This window comes from Amphiura filiformis, chromosome 4, assembly GCF_039555335.1.
Source record: "Amphiura filiformis chromosome 4, Afil_fr2py, whole genome shotgun sequence".
In the NCBI taxonomy this organism is placed as follows: Eukaryota; Metazoa; Echinodermata; class Ophiuroidea; order Amphilepidida; family Amphiuridae; genus Amphiura; species Amphiura filiformis.
This window is the reverse complement of record NC_092631.1, coordinates 53,308,490-53,336,276: the sequence shown is the minus strand read 5'-3', so window position 1 is coordinate 53,336,276 and position 27,787 is coordinate 53,308,490. Positions and strand designations below refer to the sequence as shown.

The 27,787-nt window shown below is 37.3% G+C and overlaps 1 protein-coding gene across 1 annotated transcript in view; it reads left to right on the top strand.

Moving 5' to 3' along the window:
- Positions 1-27,787, top strand: part of LOC140151063 (structural maintenance of chromosomes flexible hinge domain-containing protein 1-like) — a 135,379-nt gene that overhangs the window by 47,992 nt on the left and 59,600 nt on the right. Inside the window, 15 exon segments of the mRNA XM_072173263.1 lie at positions 6,850-6,969; positions 7,633-7,796; positions 9,251-9,561; positions 10,202-10,322; positions 11,032-11,215; positions 17,075-17,272; positions 18,498-18,611; positions 19,210-19,322; positions 19,939-20,021; positions 21,270-21,380; positions 22,084-22,158; positions 22,989-23,108; positions 23,619-23,763; positions 24,970-25,142; positions 26,178-26,320. Of these exon segments, the coding sequence (XP_072029364.1) occupies positions 6,850-6,969; positions 7,633-7,796; positions 9,251-9,561; positions 10,202-10,322; positions 11,032-11,215; positions 17,075-17,272; positions 18,498-18,611; positions 19,210-19,322; positions 19,939-20,021; positions 21,270-21,380; positions 22,084-22,158; positions 22,989-23,108; positions 23,619-23,763; positions 24,970-25,142; positions 26,178-26,320 (2,175 nt within the window).

The following is a 27,787-nucleotide window of genomic DNA, read 5'->3' as shown; positions in this document are numbered from 1 at the left end:
TCACTGCCGCATCACACATGCAAGGTGAAAATGGTATTACATAGACATAGTACCGTACTACTAAATAAGTAATTCTTGGCCAAGCTGGAACATGCGTGTTGCGTCCATGTAGGGTAAGGGTACTACATGTATAATGGGATTTCAATTGAAAGAAAACACAGCTTTCAACAGCTGTATGTGACACAACCGCAATTGTATATCGCATATTTCAAACAACAAGGCAAACGACGAGTGCGCTGGCATGGTAGGATTCACTTCCAAGATAACGCACACACGCTGGCATACATCGCACCATGACCATGTCACGTAAAAAATCGTCACGTTACGTCAGGCTGTGTTCATTCAATTGAAATTCCCAGTGCAGTATAAGCGTGTACACAATCAGAAAATGCAAGGCGTGTGTATGCTTTCTTCTCTACCGCGCTATGTGCGCATGCTTTCATAGCGTTTCTAGCTTGGCCAAGAATTACTAATTTACCTGTAACTTAGTTTGTTCGGCTTATTTATACAAGGCGGAATTTATTTGGCTTTTGTTACGCATGCGCATGCGTCAATAAAGTCCCAACTCAGCCTCGCGTAAATTCACATAGCGTGCGCTAGTCACGCAATTACACAATGCACAACTAGCGTAAGTACTAGTAGTAACAGTGTTACGAGTCATATTTTTCCGCCTTTATTGTAATATAAGTTTCGAACAAACTTCAGTACTATAGCTAAAATAATAGTATCTCGATCATGAGAGAATAAATGTACTGCGTGCACTGCGTAATGTTGCAAGTTTAATGGAATGACATGATAGCGCGATCGATTGTGCACACACAGGAAATGCAGCGCTACCCAAAGGGTGTGTGGAAGGCATTGTACGGCAACGCAATTGTCATTGCGTGCCTATTGAGCTCTCATAATCGAGAAACTATTATTTTAGCTATAAATGCATTACACGGTTTTGTTATGTTTTTATGCTTAAAAGCTTACTTTTCTTTTTAAACAACTTGCATGACATGCAAATGCAAGACTCAAGACTTCCAAGTTTGATTACCGTACTGCAAAATCCGGGCCTACCCTGCAGGCTGGTGTGACTTACAGTGAGACTGTCGAAATGCACAGCATCCATGCATTCACATATCAATTATCATACACAATGTCATGAATGTAAATTAAAAACAGTCATGGCAGTTGACGCTTTTGCCTTGTCATAGGACACGCATTGCATGTCATGATATCCACGTATCATTCACAATCACAGATCACATTCATATGGATTGAACTGGAGCCCAGGACTGGAACATTTTGCAGCGATTTGCTCACAATTGCCATCCATTATTTCCACAACTGTTACCAGCTATTTGTCTCGTATTCGCTGCATTCTCGTCACCAAATACCTTCAAATATCAATTTTTTTCCGTCTCGATCGTGCATTCGAAACAATTTGGGTCAAACCAGGACCAGGTTAAATAATAAAAGAATCGACATGACCGATGACCCAGGTCAAGCAATTTGAGTGATGCAAATTCGTGACATTGACGTTTTAACACCATAGAATTGAGAAAGGGACCGATTACCTCTCTCAAATACTACCAAAATTCATGTAATTTCAAAATTCCCACTATTGCAATTTTGAATAGACATCCGTAGATGTAATATTACTCCGCAACGCCAGGAAAATGTTTTCAATATACTGCCAGAAAGAATTATACCCACCTTTCACTTGCAGGACTACTGCATTTTCTCTTCCTTGCCTCCATCTTTACTCTGCAGTAGGCGTTTGGACCATGTGACGTCATATTGAACTTTAGAAAGTCTACACAATTCGACAGCAATACCCCTTGGAGCGGGACCACGCCCTTTTAAAAGGAATTCTTGTTGATGAACTTTTCAACAACAATTCCTTTTAAAAGGGAATAGTCGCAGAGCGGTACATGTAGGCCCATTTAGTCCGCATTTGAACGATAAGTCACAAGTAATTGTTTAATTTTTCGACAATTTCTTTATGTATTTCTGTAAGCCATGTGCCTCACGTAAATATTTACCAAAATATTTTCAGTTGGTAGCTTGTTTGAAAATAACAGTTTAGGCCACATTATAAAAAAATGTTTCTCGTTAGGGGCCACATTTTCTTTGAAATGTGGGCTCATGAATATACTGAGCCCAGTACCCCACTTTGAACACGCGCTATAGTGGGACCCTAAAAAATCATTATTTTGATTCCCGGGCAATCCCGGCAATTATTTCAAACAACTTTGGTGCCCACTTTTAAGAAGAAACAGTTTTAGATTTCCATTGTTATTTTGTTTTCTTGTGCCATAACAATCACTTACAACTAAGGTTCCTCGGAAGTGCTCGGAGACTTCAAACATATTTTGAAAGGTTCCATGAGTAAAGGGAAATTGAAATATTGGTGAACCCTGCATAGGCTATGAAGAACAAAAGTGTTGCATTTTATTTAATGTACCGTAAAAGTATGCACACACACATACTATCATATTAGCATATTATGACCCATTATTTTTTTCCATCCATATAAGTGCCACTAAATTTCAATCAGTTAGGGCAGAAAACATGACACAAAAGAAAGACAAGTTGGAGAACATACATTTATTATTTCTGTAGTTTATCAGTATATCTGTCCAGGAGAAATATTATTGATTTATTTTAAATCTATGCCAAGTTTACATTTTTAGTTATACCTCATTTCACCTGGAGTTTGTAGTCACTTCATAAAGCATCCACATGTGCAAGAGCATTTTGATTGCCCCACCAGTACTGGCTCGATGAGAATTATGCTGCGATTCTTAGAGCGATGTGTGCATTTATTTTCATGGCTACATTATCCCATAATGGCTGCACTGTCACTACCAAACTCAAGGGGAAACAAACTTTTGTATAACATTTTATTCTTTTCTGACATTAATTTAGATTAGCAGTAAAGACAGCACATATTCTAAAATGCTGCTCTATTTTTATCAATTTTACTGCCTAATGTAGTGAGCATGTGCATATATTATAACCGTCACAGAAAATAGGTGAAACAGCCTGTGTAATAAGTATGCAAATAAATGATGAAAACTGTGAAAACTGAAGCGGCAAAGCAGGGACATGTTGCTCTTGAAATGTACCCTTTTTTATTTTAAGGACAGTATTGCTCCCCTTGCAATTTGAAAACCGCAGACATTTTTGTCTATATTTTGCCCGTAAATTCTGTCATGAAAATACCCCTAATTCATGGTAGAAGTAGTGATGTAACAGGATAAATTACCACAGCGATAGGTGAAAAGGTCGCTGTCGGATTGTGTTTTTTTTGATGTGTCGCCCTACATTATATAAAGTAGGCTACACTCATCACCTGTCATGTCTGTGAATGTGTGCAATCATAGATTAAAAAAATTACCGCTCTTTGCAAAGACACTAATCGTACCTGTGCAAGTGAAACGTACATGGACCAGGTACAGGTCTTTATGCATGTTCTTTGATCATTAATGGTGCGATACAAAGTTACCATGTATGTCTAGTGCAGGGCAATACGTTCAAAATGTTTTCATACATCGCTTTGGTAATTAATCCTGTTACATCACTACTTGAACTTCTACAGCAAATTAGAATGATCATACATAACGATGATATTATTTTACTCCCACATTGTCAGCTTTCTACACAATATGTATATTCTGATGAGAAATCGGGTACAGATTAGCTACACTACATGAAAAGCTCAAAATGTTCCTAAATATCTTGATGCACTTTGTAAAACCACGAGTCGCATCATCAGGCGCGAGGCACATGTAGTCATCGCTGTTGTTATTACGCTCACACCATTCATCTCATGGACAAAATCCCAGGTGACATGTCAGGAATCAGGATTTGGTTGGATTTGACAATTTCTTGAACCGGACATGTTGTGTGTGGGAGATTTCAATTACCCAACTCTACCAAAACCAGTGGACCAATATTGACACTGGGATTAGTAAGGTTGAGCAATCCTTTTCTCCCCAAGCAGAGTCCCAAGTCAATGGATGCTGATCTCTTCACCACTTGAGTATCAGTAATGGATGGTGTCCTGAAATGAAAAAAAATAATAAAAAAATTATAAAAGCGACGATTCGCATTATTTCCTTGAGTCGCAAAAGTTGTTATCAATAGCAAATCACCACTGTCACTGAATTGCATAATTCTACCGGCATTTGAATTTTGATTACCATGATTACGGTACCGTATTTTTGCAATTCAACAAAATTTTAGACTTCAATAATAGGTAAATTTATATCAAAAGGTCCGGCAAAAGGTACAGATTGACTTATTGAAATAACTTTCATCCAAATTTCAACATTAACGGCATAAATAACATCCGTGCAAAAAATGTCAACGCCGTCAACCGAAAAACGATAGCAATATACTCTAGCATCGAATGCATAACTATCGTGTGCAAATTCGAAGCTATAGAATTCGCCTTTGAGTAACGCACACAAACACACACTGTGACTGCTACTGGTATGCCCTTACGCAGCTAGTACTGGAGCAGAAACATAAAGTGGGGCCAAAAAGGGGGCCCTGAAAGTTTTATATCCCTCTGAGGGGGGGGGCTTTAAAAATCACCTAATTGTTCTCATAGTCATCGAACATGAGTTTACACTACGGGGTTGGCGTACATCATTTTTCATGGCCAAATGGGGGGTAGCTTGTTCACGTAAGCGGTTGTCACACTGGCCTACTACACGTATAAATGTAGATTGCATGGCGATCGGAGTGTTATCGTCAGAGCACCCATGGACTAGGGGGGGCTGAAAATAATGTTAGAGTCCGTCCACGGGGGGGCTGAAAATGTGCATTTTTCATTTAGTATCACCCCAGCCCAGCCCCCTTCACAAGTGTTTGTGAATGGTCCTTGAAACACATGACATAAGTAGAGTGATCTTTAAATGAAATTTTAAATTATAATCCCTGTTCATACAGTGAGTAAACACTCAAAATTTCAATTTGGAAGTCAAATTAAGTAATTTTGTAATTTACAAATTACATCAGTCATGGTCATGTGGTGAATAATAATCAAGAATCTGATGCCAGCAAGCAACAGAAATGAGCACAATTTCAACTAGTTCAACAGTCATGACAGTGTTTTGACGCCGCACACACATGCACATACACAGCCACTGGGCGACTAAGCTGCCGAATTCTACTCCTGCTCCGCTACCGTAATTTTGTTTAAGCTTTCATGTCGTGATCAAACGCACGAAAGTGTAATTCTGAAGGAAGTAGTGACAGGATAAACTTAATACTATTCTTTACCTTGTATGGATGGCAATATTGCCTGGAATTCCAATGTTTAATCGCTAATCCAAATGAATTTAGTTGCTGCACATCTTCCCTTCCCATGGGCGCCGCCATTTTGTTGTGACGTCACAGTGACGAAGTCGTGCAATCTGATTGGTCCAACTGTAGACACTGTAGAAAACTGTAGAAAAATTGTAGACAACTGTAGACTTTTGACCAATCAGGAGATAGCTCACGAAACTGTAGACATGAACTGTAGACTCTCGGCCAATCAGAGCTAAGAACTGTAGACAACTGTAGACAGCATTGCACTTCCCACGGACTCACATCTGCGAGCACCGTCACGCCGATCAGCTTTCAGATCAGCAAGATCTTGCTGACGTCACTGACATAGCAACGCAAAATTGGTATAGCAACGTGACAGAATTAGCAGATAAAAATCTGTGCCGTTGCACACCCATTCCTATTTAGCAGTAAACCCGATAGAAATTGATGACGTCATCGTAATTATTCCTTGATTTCATCGGCATCAAGATTCTAGTCTCAAAACGCCGAGGCTATAATTTGGCGATTAATCAACAACAGAGGCGCTATGTAGAGTAATTAACGACAGGGGTGAAAGATCAGCTTCACGATATAAATCGATTTACTGAGTCATTGGCGATGACTGTATTTAAAATCATTGGTGTTTTTTTAATCATGATTGTTTCAACGTCATGCATACGTATTGTAACACACATTTGACACCATAATTAATCAGATATTATAATTATTAGTATATGTTCTACAAATTGGAGAAAAATTAACGGACAATACAGGTTTTCCTATTGCTCATGATTTGATAATCCCTAAGAACATGAAGAAGTGATGAGATATGGATGCAGCAAAGACATGAAGCTTGTGCTACCCAATCTGAACAAGATGGAAATTTAACTTCATTATTAATGTACAATGATGAGATAATGTACATACGCTGCATAGCTGTCTCAATGTGTTGATGTCACAGACTTGCCAAGAGTAAAAATACTGTATAATGAATGTACACCAGGCACAAAAAGAAACTCGTCAGTTATATTCATCCTTGCTGTTCAATAACTTGATAAATTTGGATTATTCTGAATTATAGGCTACATTTCGTTAATTGGACTTTGCTTTCTGATTTGACACCCTGGTCGTGAAAACGAACAAGAATTGACCAAGATATGCGCCTCCAAAGCCTCAAACCCCAAAATCAAAAGTTGCATTTTCAACGCTTTTCAATGGGAACGCGTCGTTGTATTGCACACAAGCACCACGGGCCAATCAATAAAGCACACAGTGTAACAGGCACAATTGAATCGTTGAAATTGCAACTTTTCATTTTGGGGTTTGAGAGTTTGAGGCGCATATCTTGGTCAATTCTTGCTCAATGTTCACGAACAGGGTGTCAAATTAGAAAGAGAAATCCAATGAAAAAAATGTCTATTTCAGAATAATCCAAAATTATCAAGTTATTGAACAGCAAGGATGAATATAACTGACGAGTTTCTTTTTGTGCCTGGTGTACATCATTTGATTGCTTAATACTATCTTTTTTTTATGTAGATGATCACAAAGGCCAAGAACTCCAAAGATGTGCATGAGCTCACCATTTCCAAAGATGAGTTTGAGAGGAAGGAAAAGAACAAACAGGACATCTATAGTGGTTATATCGTCAACAGGCCGGTAAGTGATACTTACAAGTCTCTTCTTCTTGCGTATGTACAACATACACCAAAGTTCAGGTGTACTGGGTTGCAGAATCGCACAGGTAAATCGCTACGTGGACGCTTCTGCAATGACCCCTAAGTTATATGCAACTAACCATGCTGGGGTGACCAGCGCGTAAATATATAAGGGAACGGTGGACTGACAGGCCCTCCTAATGAAACGGATAAACACCAAATGGGAGAAAAGATACACCATCGGTCAACCGTAGCCCTAGCCAAAGCAGCAAAATATAATAGAAACAAAAATGGCAGTATATCCATTTAAGCCTTCGTATTTACTTGATATTTGCAGACCTGTCAACTGTCCCTCATTTGGGGTTTACCAAAGTGAAAATGAGGGACAGTCCTGTTTTCTGAAATTTTTAAATGAAAGAACAGCAGAAAATGATGAAAATGTCACTTTAAAATTTGCTATAGCATACTCTTTAGTCTATTGTGATAAATTCAGACCTGCAAAACCTTCTGAATTCTGAAAGTATTGCACACCTCAAGTCTTTGAATTTGCCGGTACCTTGTTTGTGTACATGTACAAGGCTTTGGTCTCGATGTCCCTCATTCTGACTTCGGTAGGTTGGCAGGTCTGTATTTGTGTTTAAAAATTGTGTGATTTTTTTTACAGGCAGGTGACGAGAAAAACCTGAAGACATCCAGTGAGAACCTGCGTAAGATCATTGCAGAGGAGCTTGGAAAAGATAGCTTCACTCATGTCATCATCACAGACATCAATGCAGAACACATCACTTACCTTAAGAATGAATTCCAAAATTGGACGAAGCAATTGACGTAAGAGAAACATCTCAATTTTGTATCTTTAGTCGCATATCATTCACATGATGGTTTTCTGGAGCGTATATAAAAAACATTTTGAGGCCAAAAATTAGAGTTGGGCGACTATCACTTTTTTCCTAGTCGACTAGTCGGCAGCAAATAGTCGCGACTATCTGTGGTTAAAATTGGACTAAAAAATCGGGTGAAAGATTGGTGGCAATTTAGTATTTATAATGCATGATTACAGGACCCGTGATTGCCGGCATCGCATCACACTTTGCTACACAAACCAGCACTGTTGCGATACAAATTGCTATACTGTATCGCACGTTTGCGATGCAAATATTTGACTGTAAAATGCTGTAATATAGGCCTAACTTTTCTGTTCAATTAAATTCACTTGCCACTTTCCAGCAACAGCACAAGAAACTTTATATAATTTCTCAAACCTTCAATATTCCAATAGCGATCTTCGTTCGTTTCCATGTTTTGCTGTGCATGAAAATATGTAAACATGTCGGTACGGCAGTGCATATTTTCCATGGTATGCTCATGAGCGTGTTGCATCGTGCATGTACGATTAACTTTCACCTCCGACCTCGTCACCTGACCTCATCTAGACTACTGCATTTGTTGCTACAGGGGTGGCATTGCAACATTACGACTGTTTGTCAGCTAATTTGTTTATTTTCCTATTGCTTTCTAAATATTCTGTTACCACAATAAGCATAGCTTTTTGAAATTACGTGAAAAGTACTTCTAATCTAATAATATTTTCCTAAATTTTCCCTTTTTGAAAACACTTCTCGGAAGTTCTCGCTGTTTCTTTCCAAATTTGAAATAATCTCATACCTTCAGTAGTTGGTACAAACACCCAACCTGGGTCTGTACATGCACGCTATGACGCTGCTACACCTGTTATCGCTGCATAAATTATAATCATAATGAGATGTTCGACAGTTCTAAGTAATTTGAGTTTTTTAACGGCTTTTATCTTGTGGGAAAGTAGTTCGACAACAAGTCAATAACACAAAATTTAATGATGATTTATGGACATTATGATTACTTGTTGGTTAGTGTTACTATTGGTAAGACAATGACTAACATTTTTTCACATTTTTCTTGAGTTTATATGTTAGTATTTGGTTGGTTTTGGTGCGAATAACTGGCACTTTTAAAGTAATTTTTAACACAAAAATATACTTGCATTAGTCGACTTTTGGTTTTCAATAGTCGTAGTCGCGACTATCAGTAATAGTCGCGACTAACGACTATTGGCGACTTAGTCGCCCAACTATACCAAAAATGCACCTTAATTTTTAAAAATTTTACACAATGTAAGATATCTGTGGTTGATTTAAAAGAATTTATTTCTAGAATATTTAAAAAAGGAGGTGGGCTTATACCTGGTTATACTGCATATAAGTTGATGGGAGTATTTTAATTCTTTTTCTTTTTGTCCCCAACAGGCATACATATCACTACTACATACATGGGCCACAAGGCAACCAGGAATCGACGCCAGCCAAACCTTTCCGTCCCGCTAGCCCATTCCGTCACATTGATATCAACGTGGTCCTGTTTGAGAGAGGAAAGCACAGTAAAGAGATCAACTTGAGAGACATTCATGATGACATGCAGACCAAGTACATTAGGACAGCACCAGATTCTTTTGAATTCAAGGCCACAGTAGAAAATATGGGACTGGTGGAAGGCATTATCAGATATCATCCATTTTTATATGACAGGGAAACGTTTCCAGTAGATTTGGGTGGAGGATGTAAGTTTGTTGTTGTTTCTTTCTCCCCTTTCACTACAGTTGCGCAAATTTTACTCGTTTCTATAATTGCCATAATACCATACACTATTTTATGACTTATTGTGTGTAAGGGTGGTTTTCTTTTATGGGGGGGAGGGGGTGGTGGGCTTCACAATTGTAACAAAATGTTGTTTTGGGGTGTGTGTTTTAGATATTTATATAGAGGTTGATGGTATTCCAAACTTTATCATGACTGCAAGATTTTGTTTTTAAAATATGGACAACAATCTGCTGTAGAAATTGTAGAAAATGTATTTTTCCTGGGAATGCATTTTGAACTTATCATTACAGTTTGACAGTTGTACAAAATATGTGTCCATAGTTTTCATCAGAGAACACATCTATTTTTGCAATGTCTCACCAATAGCAGTAATATATATAAGCAGAACTTGTCAAGCACCAGCCCCTCAATAAAAAAAACAAACTTCTGAACACACATTCTCCACATACATGCTATCACAAGAATCATTCAATCAGTCAATGGACCAATATAAGATACATGACTCCTTCAATGAATAAACAGTTTCCACTGCAATAGAAATGTTGGATTCTGTTTTGTTTATGTTGATAAAAATACCATTGTTTTCTTGCCTACCACCAGATGAATATGATGGTCTTGACAATGGTGATTACATAAGCCAGGATAGACCAGCGAGGGGTACCAGATCTGTATTTGAATGCTACTGGAATGGAAGACTAATACCATACACCACCATTGATGAGTAAGTAACATACAAGCATCTTATCTAGTGCACCAAATGTGAGCAAGTTTAGTTTTATAAATATTTTCAGGTTAGAGTTGAGATTTTGTGTGTGTGTATTTTTACACTGATATTCTTTTCATGGTATTGTGAAAATATGTGCATTTCTCATGTTCAAGTTCAATTATTTTAGTAGATATAATAAATAATCAAAAAAATGAATCAAAATTATTTTGAAAATGTGCAACAAAAAGCTAATAACGTATTTTGCATCCCCCAAAAGAGTTAACATATACACACATCTACCCACCCCCACACACACACACCACACCCCTACATGCAATTGGCTTCAAACGTGGACGCTGTTTACTATTATGCAAACGTGGACGTCCGAATCCGTACTCAATTGACATACCGAGGACGTTTTTCACCATTTTTTTTTGTGTGTATTTTTTTGGTTATGGATTTTAACCTAGTAAATACGGATGTTGTAGCTAACATAACGATAGAGGACGTATCGTTTGCAGACCTCCACAAACCGCGGACTGTCCACGTGTTCCGGGTGGTCCACGGCTGGATTGCGGAGTGTGTGTGTCCTCGATTGATGGCGATTGTACACACAGACAACCGCCCTACTTATGTAAAGGCCGGTAAACGACATTTTACATCACATGTAAACTATCCCATCATGCATTGCACACCTGTAACATCAAATATTATCCCTCCACAGGTTTGAATGGTGTGCGGTTCCCAAGAGGCTCGGCTCCATTCCCGTGGAGTGCTACAACAGGATATCAGGAGTGCTGTGGACCAACGACAAGTTCCAAGTGAGCACCAACAAGCTCACGTTCATGGACTTGGCCAATAGACTGATGGAGAAAAATACAATCTTCCAGAAAGTTGTGCTGGGTCAGGTAAAGATTGGACTCCAGGTAATGACAAGGTTACTAGGTTTTACACCCACCCTCCTTTCCTCCCATCATCCTGCTTAAAGGTAGAGTATCACGGACACATGTCCTTGTATCATTTTCTGTTTCTTGTAATTGTTAAAAGTAAAGCTTGAACAATTTTGAAAGAAACACATCAAAGTTAAAAATATGATTTTTACTTAAAAAATAAGGATTTTTAGTTTGGAGAATATTTTCATGACTTTAACTTGCAGACAAGATCAAATTTATGAAAAATATAGTATTTAATAATAATCAATATGTTTGTAAGCAAATGCTAGAACTGACCATTTAAGTTACAGACTTAAATTGAATAAAAATATTGACAATTTAGGTTTTTTCAAAGTATTTATCAGCATCTTTCAATTGGGTGTCAGCCAGCGTTCAAAATTTTGGTTGTCCGTTCGCCCGGGACAACTAAAAAAGTCGCCGGATAACCAAAAATACTGATTCGGTTGTCCGCCGAACAACCATAAATCTATAGCCAAAACTCACCTTTGTAGGTGTATCTTTTAGCCGATGGTAATATTCCAAGTACGGACAACCAAAAACTTAGACGGACAGCCACAAATTGTAACCTGGTTGTCCATGGGACAACTAATTATTTTTCCTTAATTCGAACACTGGTGTCAGCATTTATACATATAAATGTGACTTAAGTTCTATAAATACAAATTAGGTTAAATACCCGAAACTATGTAGTTCAGTATCTTGTATGAAATCCAATATAAATTAATAAATTCTAGGATTATATAGGAACAAAACCCCAATTCCACCAGGGCAAAATCCGTGCAACACTACCTTTAAAATATTTATACAATTCCCATTTGTTAATACTAATCCAGTTCTTTCAAATGTTTTGCACTAATTTGCATTTCATGAGTCTTGTCCCATGGATTCTCCCATCCTCCGTGCTTTCATTGTTTAAAATAATTCCCTCTTTGTAGGCTTATCCATAATAATTCATGTACAGGCATAAATCATAATCCAAACTGTTACAAATGCTTTGGGCTATTCCAGTTGAAATCCATACACCCCCTATGGAAGACATGACCTAAATCTTCTACACATGGAGTGTGAATTTCAAATGGAGTTACCTAAATGGGTGATTCCATTTGAAATCTATGGGAGGTTAAGGTCATGTCTACCATAGGGGGTATATGGAAATTCAACTGGAATAGTTCATTGTTGTGTTTAAGCTTATAGGCCAAAAAAAAAAAGGTTTGTCTCAAAGCTCACGAGAAATTTAAAAACAAATGCGAAATGCGATTTTTTAATTTTATTATTCCCGAATTTTTTTTCTTGATATTTTGAGAAAAAAGTCTGATTTTCGCCGATTTTTTCTGGAAAAAACTAAAAAATAAAAAAAAATTTGAAATAAAAAATCAATTGAATTGTCAAATCATGGGATTTTACAAACGCGCGCGCAAGCTTGAACCTTTTTTTTTTTGCCTTATTAACTCTCATCCTACGATACCAAGACAAATTTTCTAACACAAACTACGAAAGAAAGGTCATTGCAAAGCCTCCCCCCTTCGATTTGTAAGCAGCATCTATATAAATAAAAGGAAGTCGCTGAATCTTGTCCAGAAGCAGGCTCCGAGATGCTTTCACTTTCAGCTCTGATTTATTCGTACATTGATCGGGTACATATTGCCATTAAACCATCTGACGTTCATTTTTCTATACTATTCAATCACTATGGAAATAACACAAAAATGGCTGGTTGCTAGGCCGTTGAGGTCAATAACCTTATGGGTCAGGTCATGACAGCAAACGCGTCAAATGCAAGCTGTGTCCAACACGCAGCGGTAAGTGGCGAGTTACGCATCTCTGCGCATACACGGCACCATGGTTTCACGCAGCGCATTGCGGCGCATGATATGGACGCACTTAATGTTGGCTTACCGCGCGTAGGCCTACGTATGTACGTGACTGACTGCTTCTCTGAGACAGTGGAGGATCCAGGAATTTGGGAAAGGTGGGAGGGGCACACTCGAAGTTTTTGCCGCCACCTTTTTGAATGGCCACGATGCACCATTGTGTCTCGCGCCGTGCAGCTGGCTGTGTCCCCTCAGAATTGGAAACTTGGTCAAAGCAAAGGCCTTGAAGCAATTTCGGGGGGATCATTGGGTGTAAGCTGATGAAAAGGGTGGGGTCATTGGGTGACAGATTTGCAAAAAAATCCACTTTTCAGAGGTAATGTTAAAATGTAGCCAACAGAGTCGTTCAACTGTTCAGTAGGCCTATTGCCCGAAAAGGTTAAATGTTAGGGGGTGGGTGAGCCCACTTTAATGGAACTTGAAAGTCCACATTTTGGAAATTCTGCGGCTCCCGCAAATAAATCCTGGCTATAATGTAGGCCTAGCTATTAACAACACAGGCTCGCTTAAAATGTTTTGCTGCAATTTTAAACATGTTGCTTACATGTTTTATACCGTTATAACCCGAAATTGAAACGTTTCCTCTTCTAACATTAATGTTTTATGTTAGTTGGGATAAGTTAAAATCAACCATTTTGTCACGAGCTGTTTCAAAAGAAATCTGAGGGATTGAGTGAGTAACAACATTATCACAGGTCTGGATTCACTTAAAGTTTAGCTTCTTTAATATGACAGGAGCTATAACATATGATTATCAAGCTAACATGATCATTGCTATACATGTATACTGGATGAATAATCTACACCAAGACACCATTTACCTATTTTTACTAACCACTCCCGTTTACTAACCGCTCCCGTTTACTCAACTAGCGGGGACCCGCGCGAAGCGCGGGTCTCCCGCTAGTATCCTATTAAATGTGAGCTCACCCTGGCTATGTGCAAAAGTAGACTGAAATTAATTTTTGGTTAAATAATGCTGCGAACATGCGATTTTCACCTTCATCAGCTTTTCTGCTAAATATGAAAGAAAATGTCTATTTTAACCCAGCTACCAAGCGTATTCCTTTTTAATTTTACATGAACACAATTAAAAAGTAGAAACCTATGGTGGTCCTAACCAACCCCCTAATGTTTGATGGTCAGCCTTACATCTGGATAAGTTGGGTTGAATCCTGGGGTTGAAATTTTTATCATTAAATTGAGCGCAAAGGATGGATCTACGATTAGTCATTTTGGTATGAGCATTCTAGTTACAAGTTACAACCCTAGGATGAGGGTTAACAGAAAATTAATGCATGGTTCAAGATACAAAGTCCAGGTTTCTAGCATTCTTTTAATCCATTTAGCAATTATTATGGGAAATTGAAAACCTATAATAATTGTTTCAATCATGACATTTCTTTGAACCCTCCGATATATACCACTTGCATGATTTCAATCACAATAATTCAATTTCTCGTTTCTGACATTGTACCGTTTATGTACAGAATGCAAGGTGTACTGTAGCTATCTGACATCTCTATTTTGTCGTCTCTTTATGTACAGATATTTTCGTACGGAATGAACAGATTGTTTGCTTGTACTTTTTTATGAGTGGAAAACAGAATCTTGATCATCACAAAATAAACTTGCTACACAGTATTTTAGGCACAACTTTGGTAAACACCCAGAAACCCATCACAAAACATCAAACATAGCAGTTGACTTTATTAACAATCTAAATCTATTTTTTTTTATATAATAAAAAAATAAGTTACTTGCAAAAGCCTTCATTGAATGCAGAGAGCAAAAGTAGCATACGCAATAATTTGTAGTTAAAAAAGCATTGTGCCTAAAAGTTATTAACAGCTTTTGAAAACAAATTAACATTATATTTAAAGGGCTAATGAAAATGTTATTAGAGCTAGTCGGCTGTGCTTCAAACCCGTCTTTGCCATTTTAGAATGAGCAAGTTGATTATTTTTGTGTAGCTTTCCTGTAAAATGTTTTTGTTCCATTTCCCCAGTGTATAGAAATCTGTGCATTTGCTATTTCTACTGTTATGACCATTACCATACAGTTTTTGTTTCACTTTAGATCATTTTGCTTGTTTACATAATCAAATTCCCTTTTTCTAACTCAACTAATATCACCAAATACTCAAATTTCATATTAGATCACCATTTCTTATATTAAAATGAAATTTAATTATTGGAAATTAACTGTAATCTATTTGTTTTATTAATTATATTTTATTAGAATTAAATTAGAATTAACTTGTTCAGCATGTCAACTTTTATATTAATCATTTAATAAATTAATTATATTGCATCCAAATTGAATTAGACAGATTTTTAACTGTGATATGATTATTGGTAAAATAAAATTGTTGCTAATCTTGATATGGTAACAAATAAAAAGCTAATGTTTTTATGCACATTTTTTGGAGCAACTTCAGAAAAGTGGATGCCAGACTCTACCTACCCTAATTGCTACCCTAACCTGAATATCAATATCACAATCTCTGTAAATTGTTCAGAGACATCGTCAGTTTGTCATCTTGGTTTGTCGCTCATATATAAGGGGGCACACAGGATCACTCAAAGTCGGAAATTTTAAACATTATTTTGTATTGTATCATTTTAAAGTAATGATGATAAATACATAAAAGTATACATTTTCAGAAAGGAAATGACACAAGGAATCCAACGATCACGGCAGATTTCTGCAAAAATGAGCACTTTTTGAGAAAAGCGCCAAAATTGATTTTCCATGCCAATTTTTAGGGTAAGTTGTTATGGCGGACCGAAAAAAATTGGCGTGGAAAATCAATTTTGCCGCTTTTCTCAAAAAGTGCCCATTTTTGCAGAAATCTGCCGTGCTAGTTGGATTCCTTGCATCATTTCCTTTCTGAAAATGTATACTTTTATGTACTTATCATCAGTGATCCTGTGTGCCACCTTATAATGAAAGACAAAGATAAAGACAATTTATCGCGTCTGACGTCACCTGTCAATCAAACTCGAGCACGGTTTGTTTACAAGTGTCGTGATGATGACTTGCTGAAGACGGATTTATAACCGGGCGCCTTATTGTTGATTTTGCACCTTTCGACATGCAAACCATCTCAAAAGTTAGGGCTTTATAGTAAGAAACTTTCTTTGGTGAAGGCACCATGTCCACAATTCCTAGAAAAGCTACTTTTTGCCTTGTAAATGTACGAACTTTTTCGCCATTTGCTGCTATTCCTTTTCTCCGATCAGCACCAGATAGATCGGTCTTCCTTTCACGCGCTGATTAACCTGTGTAAACCAATCAAGGATCGTAATTGACAGTGACATCAGACGCGATAAATTGCATTTATCTCTGTCTTTAATTATAATATACCTCCAGCATTCATCAGCAAGGGCCTAAAATTGAATGAAAATCTGCATCTTTAGCTTGAGCTTTTACAAAGGTTTGCACATGTAGGGCTTTGCACACAATGGGTTATTACATTTAAAATCCACACAACCCCTGTGGAAGATTAAGTGTAAGTCTTTCACAGAGGGAGTATGAGTTTAAAATAGAATAGACAATTGGGTAACTTCCATATAAAATACTCACTTCCAGTTGTGGAAGATATAGGTAAAGCCATAATACAAGGGGGAGATATTTCCAAAATCTTCCACAGGGGTAGTGTGGATTTTAACTGGAATAACCCATTTTTGGCACAGTGCGTTACATGCAGAAAGCAAACAACCACACGCTTTGAATTAAAATTTGCCAGGTGCAGAGCAAAATAATCCAGAGGTACATTAAGTTGCCTCCATGAGTGACATACAACCATGGCAGAGTTAGTACTCTTTGATTCCACCTCATTGAACCTTACCCCTTATTCTTAAGGTGGCATCCATTATTCTCTAGTTTGCTCCCATTTCTTTCTTAAAATAGTACACATCTACCTTAATATTCTTCGCAGGCGCACAGAGCAAAGATTGAGAAGCAATTCACTGATTGGTTGCGGGAGTGTCATGAGGCTTACGACAAACAGATCAAGTTCAGTGGATACAGAGAGTCCATATCACGGTTGGAGTTGACCAACAAACGCCTTCAGTCACCATGGGCTATCTTTAATTCCATTGAGTGGGATGGCAAGGTGTTCAAACAGGGACAAGTGGTATGTACTTTATTTGGTAGAAATGTGGGAGTACAATGTACCCTCCCACTGTATGTTTTCAACAGGCACTTTCCCAGAATGATGCATACCCAATAACACTATCATACTCTTGGATGTATGCCACAATGGTAGGGTATTCAGGACATGGAGTACCATCAATAGGCTTCACCTTAATGCTGCTAAATGTGTGGTAATGCACATTACCAGATCCCATCGTCCTCTTTCCGTTGGATATCAGATGGGTGATATCCCTCTTGAAACCGTTTCTACGCATAAGCACCTCGGCGTTGTCTTGTCTTCTAACCTTGAGTGGGGTCCTCATGTTGATACTATCACTAGTAAGCCCCAACGTTTGCTTGGCTTCATCCAAAGAACGGTTGGATCCAAGTCTAGGCCTTCTTACAGTACAAGGCTCCAGACCCTTGAGATTCCCACCATTCTTTCTCGTTTTGATTATCTTCGCATTATGTTTGCTGTTGGTTGTCTGTGGAATAAATACAATATTAGCTGGGCTGACTATATCAAGCTGAATACTCTTTCCTCCAGACAAGCAGTCAACATAGATTTCCGGCATTTCCATCGCAGCCGAACTGACACTTTCCATAATTCCCTCTTTGTCGCATTCCCTAGGTTATGGTCCATCTTACCAAATGATGTCTCCAGTGAAATTGTTTTTAGTTTGTTTTCTTTTTTCGCGCAAAATGTGTAGTTGTATGTACCCTTATCAGTAATATGTTGTGTGTGCAGGGTTTTTTTAATCGCTTTTTTATATATAATATCTTTCTTTTTTGTCAACGGGGTTATCGGAGACCCACTTCAAAGTGATTTAGTTCACTATTAGGGAATCCGCCAGGGACCCCTTTGACTATTTGTATTTGTATTTTTTCTGCTATTGTATGTATGTTTGCCTGGATTATCAGTAAATCAAATCAAATCAAATCATATTCTAAAAGATAGATAAATCAATGCCTTGGGTGATAAGCTGTCAGTGTAATCACTAGCGGATACAAGGAGGGGGCTTTGAGTGTTGGACTATGAAGTAGCAAAATAAATACTCTTTCTTTTGATGCATGCAAACTTGAAAAAAATATATTTAAACAAAATGGTGAAAATTGAAGCTCAGGCTAGAGCTAGGTTTGTATTTCACATGTTGTATTATAGAGCAAAACATTAAATGAAAAATTGTTTAATTTTTTCTGCCTTATCAATGACAATGAATTTGTAGGTGCGCACCATCAGGACAAACCCCGCTGTCTATGGCAGTATTAGAAGGTTCTTATTATATGGTCATCATGATGGAGATGTCTACGCAACAGGTGGAGAGATGGAATTACAGCAGGTAGGTGGACTAGTCAACTTTGGACTATCCTTCATGTAGGCTAACACTTATTTTCCCAGGTCAAGATGAAAATAACTAACTTAGAGGATTTATATGCACAATTCTAACCCACAGGCCTCGACACACTTTACAAATTATTTGCTGACCACTGTAGCCCAAGACACACCATCTAAACCATTTTACAACATTCAGAAATGCAGCTCAATTTAGGCTAGGGCTGTTGTTGACAAAGCAATTTTCCTGATTGTATTAATATTTTGATGTTTAATAAATGACAAAAAATGTGGTCTCTGAACTTAATATTTGGATTTTATTGATGTTCTGCTTTGTCAACAACTTGCAGACGTCGGTCTTGAGATTTGATGATTGTCAACAATGAAAATTCTACTCGACTACTGCCCTAATATAGATGCAGTCTCCTGTTCTGCCTACATACGTACGGGTTAATCTAGACAATTCGGCAGGTAGTTCCTTGTCCTGGGAAATTTCAAGCTGGCGCAACATTTTGTTTCAAGGATGACCAAATAGACCATTGAAATAACTAGAGTGATTTTAAACATTGCTCTGTAGTTCACCAGTGGTTTTTAATTCCTTACAGGAGCCGCAGTGTTTGTATGTTGAAGTGAAAATGATTCCGTTAATCAAGCTAGATCGTAATGCAACTGACCGGATAATCAAGAAATACATTGAAGATGAAGAGGGAGAATGCGTGCATACAACCTAAAGCTCTAGAGTTAGAACTCTGAAGAGTGTGATGGTTGCTCAATGATTCTGTGGGCAGGTATGTGATTAAACTAAAGCTTAAGAGAAACTCTGAAGAGTGTGATTCATCTGGGAACATTGTCCCCTTCGTCCCCTTTGCACAAGCGCGCGCATAGCAACCAGCTTGAGAAAGGGGAACTGCACATGCGCACACTGGATTTACAAGTCTATTTCCCCCTTGTGACGTCAGCCCGACCAAGAGAATGGTTGCTCATTGATCCCACTATATCATGTAGACACTGTGATTAACCTAAAGCTCAAAAGTTAGAAGTGTGTTATGGTCATATCTCAACAACCTTTACAATGTGACAGCGCCCCTGTTAATACATTGTTGCTTGGTATGGATTGCCATCATGAAAGCCCTGCTACTTAGTTCAAATAGATTTCCGTCTGGCCCTCCATGCCTAAACATCAGATCTATTTAGTAACCTGTGTGCGTAAGTGCTTTGTACATGTGTACATGATGTTAGAAACTCTGAAGAGTGTTATGGTTGCTCAGTGATCCCACTATCATATGGGCATGCATGTGATTAAATTCTTTGTTATATTATCATTTGTTCCATAGGTTACCAGAGAAGTTGGTAGTGAAATGGCCCGAGGGAAACGATGTGACAAATGGAGAGAAAAGACCTGCTGGTAAAACCATTGGTAAGGAAAATGGAATAGTCAGGCAGTGTTTGAAGTAGCCATAATAGCCAATGGCTGCCTTGTTGTTGTTGTTTTCTTATTAATATTGTTATTTTTATTTGAATTGGCTAATTAGGTGGATGCCAAGTGAAGTACTTGCTATAAATCTGATGTCCATTCAAACAAATATGTACAGTAAAAATATAAAATAAGGCTATTAATAACAATTAATAATAAAAAATAACAACACAGGGCCAACTTGTTTTTTGTAGTTTTGAGAAAAAGTACAAAATATGGTCCAAGCATGCATATAAACATATTTATTAACCAATCTTTCTTTGGACAAGAACAAATGATAATGAGATGACAAATGATCAGAAAAGGAATTATCTGAAACGGTTAGGGTTATTACATAACTGATACATGTGACTTTCAGTGACTTTGGCCTGTGACTTGGACAAAAATCAGAGCAAAATCTCCAGACAAACAGCTGAGTTAGGCATAAATTGTGGTGTATGCCTACATTTGTACCTCACCATTTGTCACCTGTCAGAATTGCTTAACTCACTCCAAAATATCTTTAATGATTGGCCAATGTTAATGGCATTATTACAGCAGGTGCACATGCTAATAGAGACATTATTTAGGCAAAAAGCTCAATTCGGCTGAAAAGTGAGTTTGGTAATTATTGTAGCAGGGTGACTATCCATGTGTATATTGTGTTATAAGTGTGATCTCTTTATGTACTCCTAGTTCAAAATTCCTCCCTCCTCATTTCTTAACTCGTGGCTACTACCGGCTGAATTATTGGCCTCATATTTTGATTGTTCACAAAGAATGCTATATGTATGGAGCCAATCACAGATGTGGTAAGAATAGTCCGTAGGGTTGAAGAGAATTAAAGAAGAAACAATTGAACTGTTTAAAAAGCTCAACATTTTATGGCGAAACACAATCCATGGTAATTAAAGTGTCCAACTCGTCAAGGTCACCTGCCCAAATCCTAGTTTAAACATTCAGTAATTACTGGTAATTGTTACTGCACAAAAGCAGATGTTGAGTACAGAGGTGACCATGCTTCCTCTATATAAAAAAAGCTTAAACTTGCTAAGAGATCCAAAAGCTCTATATAGATTGGTTACACAGATGATTATATCATGTAATTAACCAATCGGGGACACTGTAAGAAAGGCAGAAGTGCCCATGGGGTTTAGAATTGAAACTGCATTATATCTTGTGTTCAACCATTGTGATCCATTGCATCTACAGGGGCAATTCAAGTTGACATCATGAATCGTAGAGGTGAGACTATCTCCAGGCTGCCAGGTACACAGCATGCAACCAAGAAGCTTCTTGTTGAACTCAAAATCATATCTCATTGTAAGTATTGGGTGATTGCAATGGCATTTCAAAATTAGGTTCTATCCTCAAAGTGTGTGTTGTGTGTGTCAAACGCATGCTTGATTTACTGCATATACTTTGCAAACACCTTCTGGGGCGTTGCTAGAAAAGCGTGAGAAACAAACTTTTTGAGCATACATTTGCAGGGAGAACCTCGTTTTGGTAGCAAGATGGACAAATTTTACTTGTCCAAAGAAACACAGAATGAAATGATACTTAAATGTGATTTGTTGTCGTGAGATTTTCCAGTGTCAATAATAGTAATAAAAAGTTTACACAATTAATTGGGTAAATTGTTTTAAAAAAATATTGTTCATTCCGTGCTCCAAAAAATTCTAGCGAGAATGAACACTGCTGATAATACATCTTTTCTTTAAGGGAACAGCCCAAAACTGCCCGATTGCTGTGAAAAAACATTGGTCTGATGATGGTAATTTTCAACATTTCAGGATTACGTATTTGTTACAGAGGGAGGGGGTAAGCCAAGAAAGACAACTAGTTTTGTTTATAGGACTTCATCATTCGTTTTGGTTGCTCTTTAATTTCAACAAATTCTCAAGTATTTAACACAATGTGTAGTTGATGCTATAGACATAGAATGTCACACAGTGTAACTAACACACCTGTTCAAAACCAACCATTATTGACAGACACAAATTTCTTATTTATAATATTTTTGCAGCTCACAGTGGTGATGAAGTAATCGTATCCCACATCAGCCAACACAGTAAATGGGCCTACTGGTTCAAAAAGATGGGTAAGTATATAGTTTGTTTGTTTGTTTGTTTGAGTGTTTGTTCTTTGTCTAGTAGAGCAGTAACAGTAACCCTAAATACAGCCCAGACCCTGGAAGTTTCTTTGCTCATTGAAAAAATAAGAAAATGAAGCGAAGTGGCAACCTTTGCTTTTCAATGAAAAATGAGGTTAAAAATTGTTGTTCAATTTCATGCATGTGAACATTATACGCTTTTCAGTATGTATGCACATACATACTGAAAAGCGTATAATGTTCACATGCATGAAAATAGCGCAAGTGACATGGATTCACAAAGTCTACATACTCACAAATATTTCTTTTTCCAATAATTCTTTAAGAAAAAAATGATAAATTTCACAACAATTATATGCCACAAAAGTGATGGTTCTTATGAAAGTATAAAACATTTTGTGCTACCTACATAGTGTACTTTACAGTAGCATATCGGAGCATATGTGACATGATCTGGAGGCATTTTTGAAAATTGTTAATTATTAACTTCTACCAACATTAAGCTATCATATAACGAAAACATCATAGGTCTAGCACACTTGGTTCCAAAGTTATGAAGTTTTGTAATGCCGATTTTCTTATATATATATTTTATTGTTTTTTGACCCCATATTTGTGCCTTTATCTCAATTTCCAATTTGCCGCCTTTGGCCCCCATGGACCAGATTGTGTCACATATTAAAATGTGTCGCACTTCCTTGAAGTTCTATGATGCGTCTTTTTACATCCAAACAAAGAAATGCATAATAACAAATTACAAAGACAAACACAACCAAAAAAACCTCACTCACTGTGTTTTTGTCACTTATGATTGGCAGAAAATGTGAAGAACCTGGGTGCACATACTGTGCATCTGCAAGCAGTGTTGAATGAGAGTGGGCAAATCAGACATGGAAACAAGCTGCTACCAAGTATCAAGATTAAATTCACTGTCACTGGTAAGTGTCAGGTTTCTTTATTGTATCTAAAGTAGCCTTATATCTTAGAGGGCAAGATTTTCAGATCACCATTCTCAAATTTGGGCTAAATCCGATATTAAGTTTTTAGAGAAACGTTGTTTTGTTTTTACCAATAGATCATTACATTTAATGAGATAAATGAATAAAATTGCTTATTTTATCCAATTATTTTACTAATATTTCATGAATTTAAAGAATCTTTCGTCATACAGAAGTTAGTTTGAAACTTCGGAACTATAGAACAAATTTCAAACATTTGTAACAACAAGGTTAATATACAAAATACAAAAAGTTTGTTAGTAGCTTAATCATGAAGATTCCTTGCTACTTGAGAAATGACACAAATGAATGCCCTGAATGTAGGTACTTGTCCAAAGCACAAGCTACTTACCCCTACAAGGTGTATACATTAGACGCATCAATATATCAGACGTATAAGCAGTACATAGTTACTAATCTGTAGGCCTAAATGTTGCATGTTTATTTTAGAGGGCCAACCCAAGAAGTTCAGCATAGGTCTGTTGGATCCACCATTCCGTGTTGGTGTACCATTCACTATTCCATTGGAACTACATGATGAGTTTGGACATGGGGCTAAACCGATTGCCGGTTTGAAGCCTGAAATTGAAGCAAGGTAATGTAAACATACTGTGTAGAATTTTAGTTCATGGGAACAAAATGTACTAGTGTATTACATGTACTTGAAGACTTCCATTTCCGAGAATTAGATCTTGTTCCGATTCTAAAACAGGTTTGCAGTGATCAAAATTGAATTTTTTGAGAAGATTTTATGACATGTATACTACAGTCAGTCTACAAAGTATCGATGCGGACGTACACATTGTGCCGACTTTGAAGGCACACATACCTGCAACAGAGACGCAGCACTGTGCACTGTTTACACGCTGTATACACACACGTTGTCACTTTGTACTTCAGAGTGGGCAAACTATAGAGATTTTGTGATTCAGTGGCTGTGAACCCATTGAAACCCGCAATCTGTAATCAAAATTAATTTTCCAAAAATCATGCACTTTCTGCATGTAATAAGTTGTAAAGAATTAGTTGACTCTTGATTCTTGCCAGATGCGATTGCAAGAATCAGTTTTGAAGATCTTCTCCAACATTCATCCCCAACCTAAAGGTCTGGGTATTAAAAAATAGAAGCAAGCCCTATAGACATGTGATATAATTAAGCTGGAGGATTAAAATGCTCTTGTGTGTGGCACAATTGCCAAAGTATGATGAATGGAATACAAGCAAATGATAGTTATATACACCAGGCACAAAAAGAAACTTGTCAGTTATATTCATCCTTGCTGTTCAATAACTTGATAATTTTGGATTATTCTGAAATATACATTTTGTTAATTGGACTTTTCTTTCTCATTTGACACCCTGTTCATGAACATTGAGCAAGAATTGATCAAGATATGCGCCTCCAAACTCTCAAACCCCAAAAATGAAAAGTTGCAATTTTAACGATTCAATTGTGCCTATTACACTGTGTGCTTTATTGATTGGCCCGTGGTGCTTGTGTGCAATACAACGATGCGTTCCCATTGAAAATCGTTGAAAATGCGACTTTTGATTTTGGGGTTTGAGGCTTTGGAGGCGCATATCTTGGTCAATTCTTGTTCGTTTTACATGAACAGGGTGTCAAATGAGAAAGCAAAGTCAAATTAACAAAATGTATATTTCAGAATAATCCAAAATTATCAAGTTATAGAACAGCAAGGATGAATATAACTGACAAGTTTCTTTTTGTGCCTGGTGTAGGTGAATGCATTCTTCACACATTGGAAGTACATGAGAATTTTGTTCCTTTTTCCATTGGCAGTGGGTTGACACTCCATTACGAAGAAGTGCAGGCAAAGGGAAACCAGTTACTGATCAGAAACATTACCGCAGAGGGAGACGTAGGCTCACATCAAGGCAAGAACTACAACTTGCAGGTCACATTGCCTGGCTTTGATGAGCCTTCACAGAGCCTCAAGATCAGACTGCAGCCAGGTATGTTGTCATTAAATGCATTGTAGCCAGTGTGTGGTTTGTTGTATTGTTTACCGCATACAACATCTTACTGCACTAATTTCTGATGAGCTGGGGTAAATTTATTGGTCGTTTGGTCAATGAGTGAAGGTTTAGGACATATGTGGTGCGATCAAGCAAAACAAGTCATTTGTCAAGCAAAATCAAAATTCAGTCATGTTGCAGAGTGATTCATTAGAAATTAAAAATGATGCACACACGGCCCACACATCCACATATTTTTAATATAATGAAGGCAGCCAAAGTTGTATAAAATATGCAGACGGCGCATTGGGTGCAGAGTTGTTAATTAGAAGTTAATAACTGCGCATCGGTTATTTCTGGATTTGGATGCTGTACTCCGATTAAGCAGGAAACTGGCCTACATCACATCAGAGGTTAATGACCTTTTTGGAGGGCATTGTGAAATATCTAAACATTTTGCCTTTGGAACCGATGAATATCCTGAGGCGCATAGTGATATTCCGATTTCCAAAGCAAAATGTTTAGATTTTTCACAATGCCCGACATATTGCCAATGCAAAGTTATTAGTAACCTCCATGCATGCCATATTGTGCATTGAACAAACTGCGCGCACGCTGGCCACCATATTTAGATTGCGCGCTATCATATTTACATAAGTTATGATACGCACTTTTGTTATTGGTCATCCTGTCTTGGCCTATTTGATTTTTGGAAAGGGAAAATGTGAAAACTGTTTATTTTTACAAAGTTTTGAGGAAAATTTATACACGCTTAGAATTCAGTATTTTGGAGTTAAATATTGCTGTTTTATTCTGTAGTTATATTGCTGATATCAACAGAAAAATCTTTTTGTAAGGCTCAGTGGCAATGATTAACTCATGAAATAGTCATTTGAATTATATAATCTTTAGCTTGTTTTCGTTAAGCTGCCCGAGCGAGGTAAACCATGCACTCACCGGACGCGAGTTGTCAAACGGTGATAAACAACGATGAAACATGATTGAATCCCTAATTTGATGTTTTCTCAACAGGTCCAGCTCACTCCATCCGTGTACCTTTATTTGATGATGACCAGGTGTCAGTGGTCAATGGCAAGTCCCTAGAGATTGATGTGGAAGTGTTGGACAAAGGAGGCAATGTGGCTGCTCAACCAAAACTACATGTAGTCTGCAAGGTGATTATATCCATGCTTGTTATTAACAATAGAGAGTAGACATTGAAATATGTGCGATGTTTGAGACTGGTCCTAGCATGTCTCCATACTGAGCGAGCATTTAAATACAAAATAATATGATATTCCTGAATAGTTATAGTCGGCCTATTTTCATTAATTTTTTAAAAACTAGATAAAAATATCTGAGACACGTTTGTTTATTTTTTTATAAATTTAGACCAACTTTAAGAAATTTACACCCAAATTGGTAACAAAATGCTAAATGTTGACCCAAAATCATAAAAAAGCTTGATTTTGGCCCAAATTTAAGTTGATCAACATTCCAAAAAATAAAAAACAGGGCTTAGATATTTTTTCTAGTTATTCAAAATCAATAAAGAATTTTCAGTTTTGGGGGATTTTCTCCAAAAATAAGAATTTTTGTCCAAATTTGACCTCACAGATGAATTCATCAAGTCTTTGCCATTCTAAATATGTATACTTTTATATATTTTATACCAATAATTCAGCAGTTATGAGGCTCAAAAGCTTCCATTATTATGTTTTGATGAGTCCAAGTGTGTGAAAATATTGAATCCAAAACATAATAATGATAAAATTGGATGCTTTACGCCCAATATTTATTGGTCTTGCTATGAGTTTTAAAATATTGGACACAACTACGTCTAGTCCAATATTTTAAAACTCGTAGCTCGACCAATAAATATGGGCTCAATCGATCAATTTTATATCATAATTCCAGGGTTAAGACCACCCTTAATCTGTGATGTTGTAAGGCCCGCCGATTACGTAGTAGATAAAGGGTGAGAAACAGACCATTACCATAGATAATCGGTGTCTTGTTGAGGTATGGTGAGCATGTTAGTCGCTCGAAGGCGAGACCCAAGGGTCGAGCCTTCCGAGCGACTCAACATGCTAACCATACCTCAACAAGACATCGATTATCTATGGTAATGGTCTGTTTTGAACCGCTTATCTTACATATCTGGTGAGCCAAAATAAACAAATTTGTTGTTATGGTTTATTCATTTTCCAAAAGACAAACTGGAAAAGCTGATATGATTATCTTGTGTAAGTTTAGGGTTTTCAAAAATAAAAACACACCGAGACAGTGTAATATTCTTCCCGTGTGTCCTGCATTTGAGTCTACGAGTCTTATCTAGTGTCAATTGAAAGTGATTTAATCAAATCAATACAGCATTGATTTTAACCGGAGATTCTATTCAATTCACTTGTGGTCATGTCCCACTCGATTATACATATTCGTAATATTAATAATGAATATGTAAATAGTTCAAAGGTCAAAGTGGGTGTGTTTTACCTAGACATGGCGGTAACTCATTTAACACCATAGAATTTATATTTATCTTTAATATACTTATAGAACAAATGTCCTGAACCTAATCAACGCATATTCCTGGGTACCTTCCTCGACCTTTTTTGGTTGGGGTTAGGCCGCAGATTGTT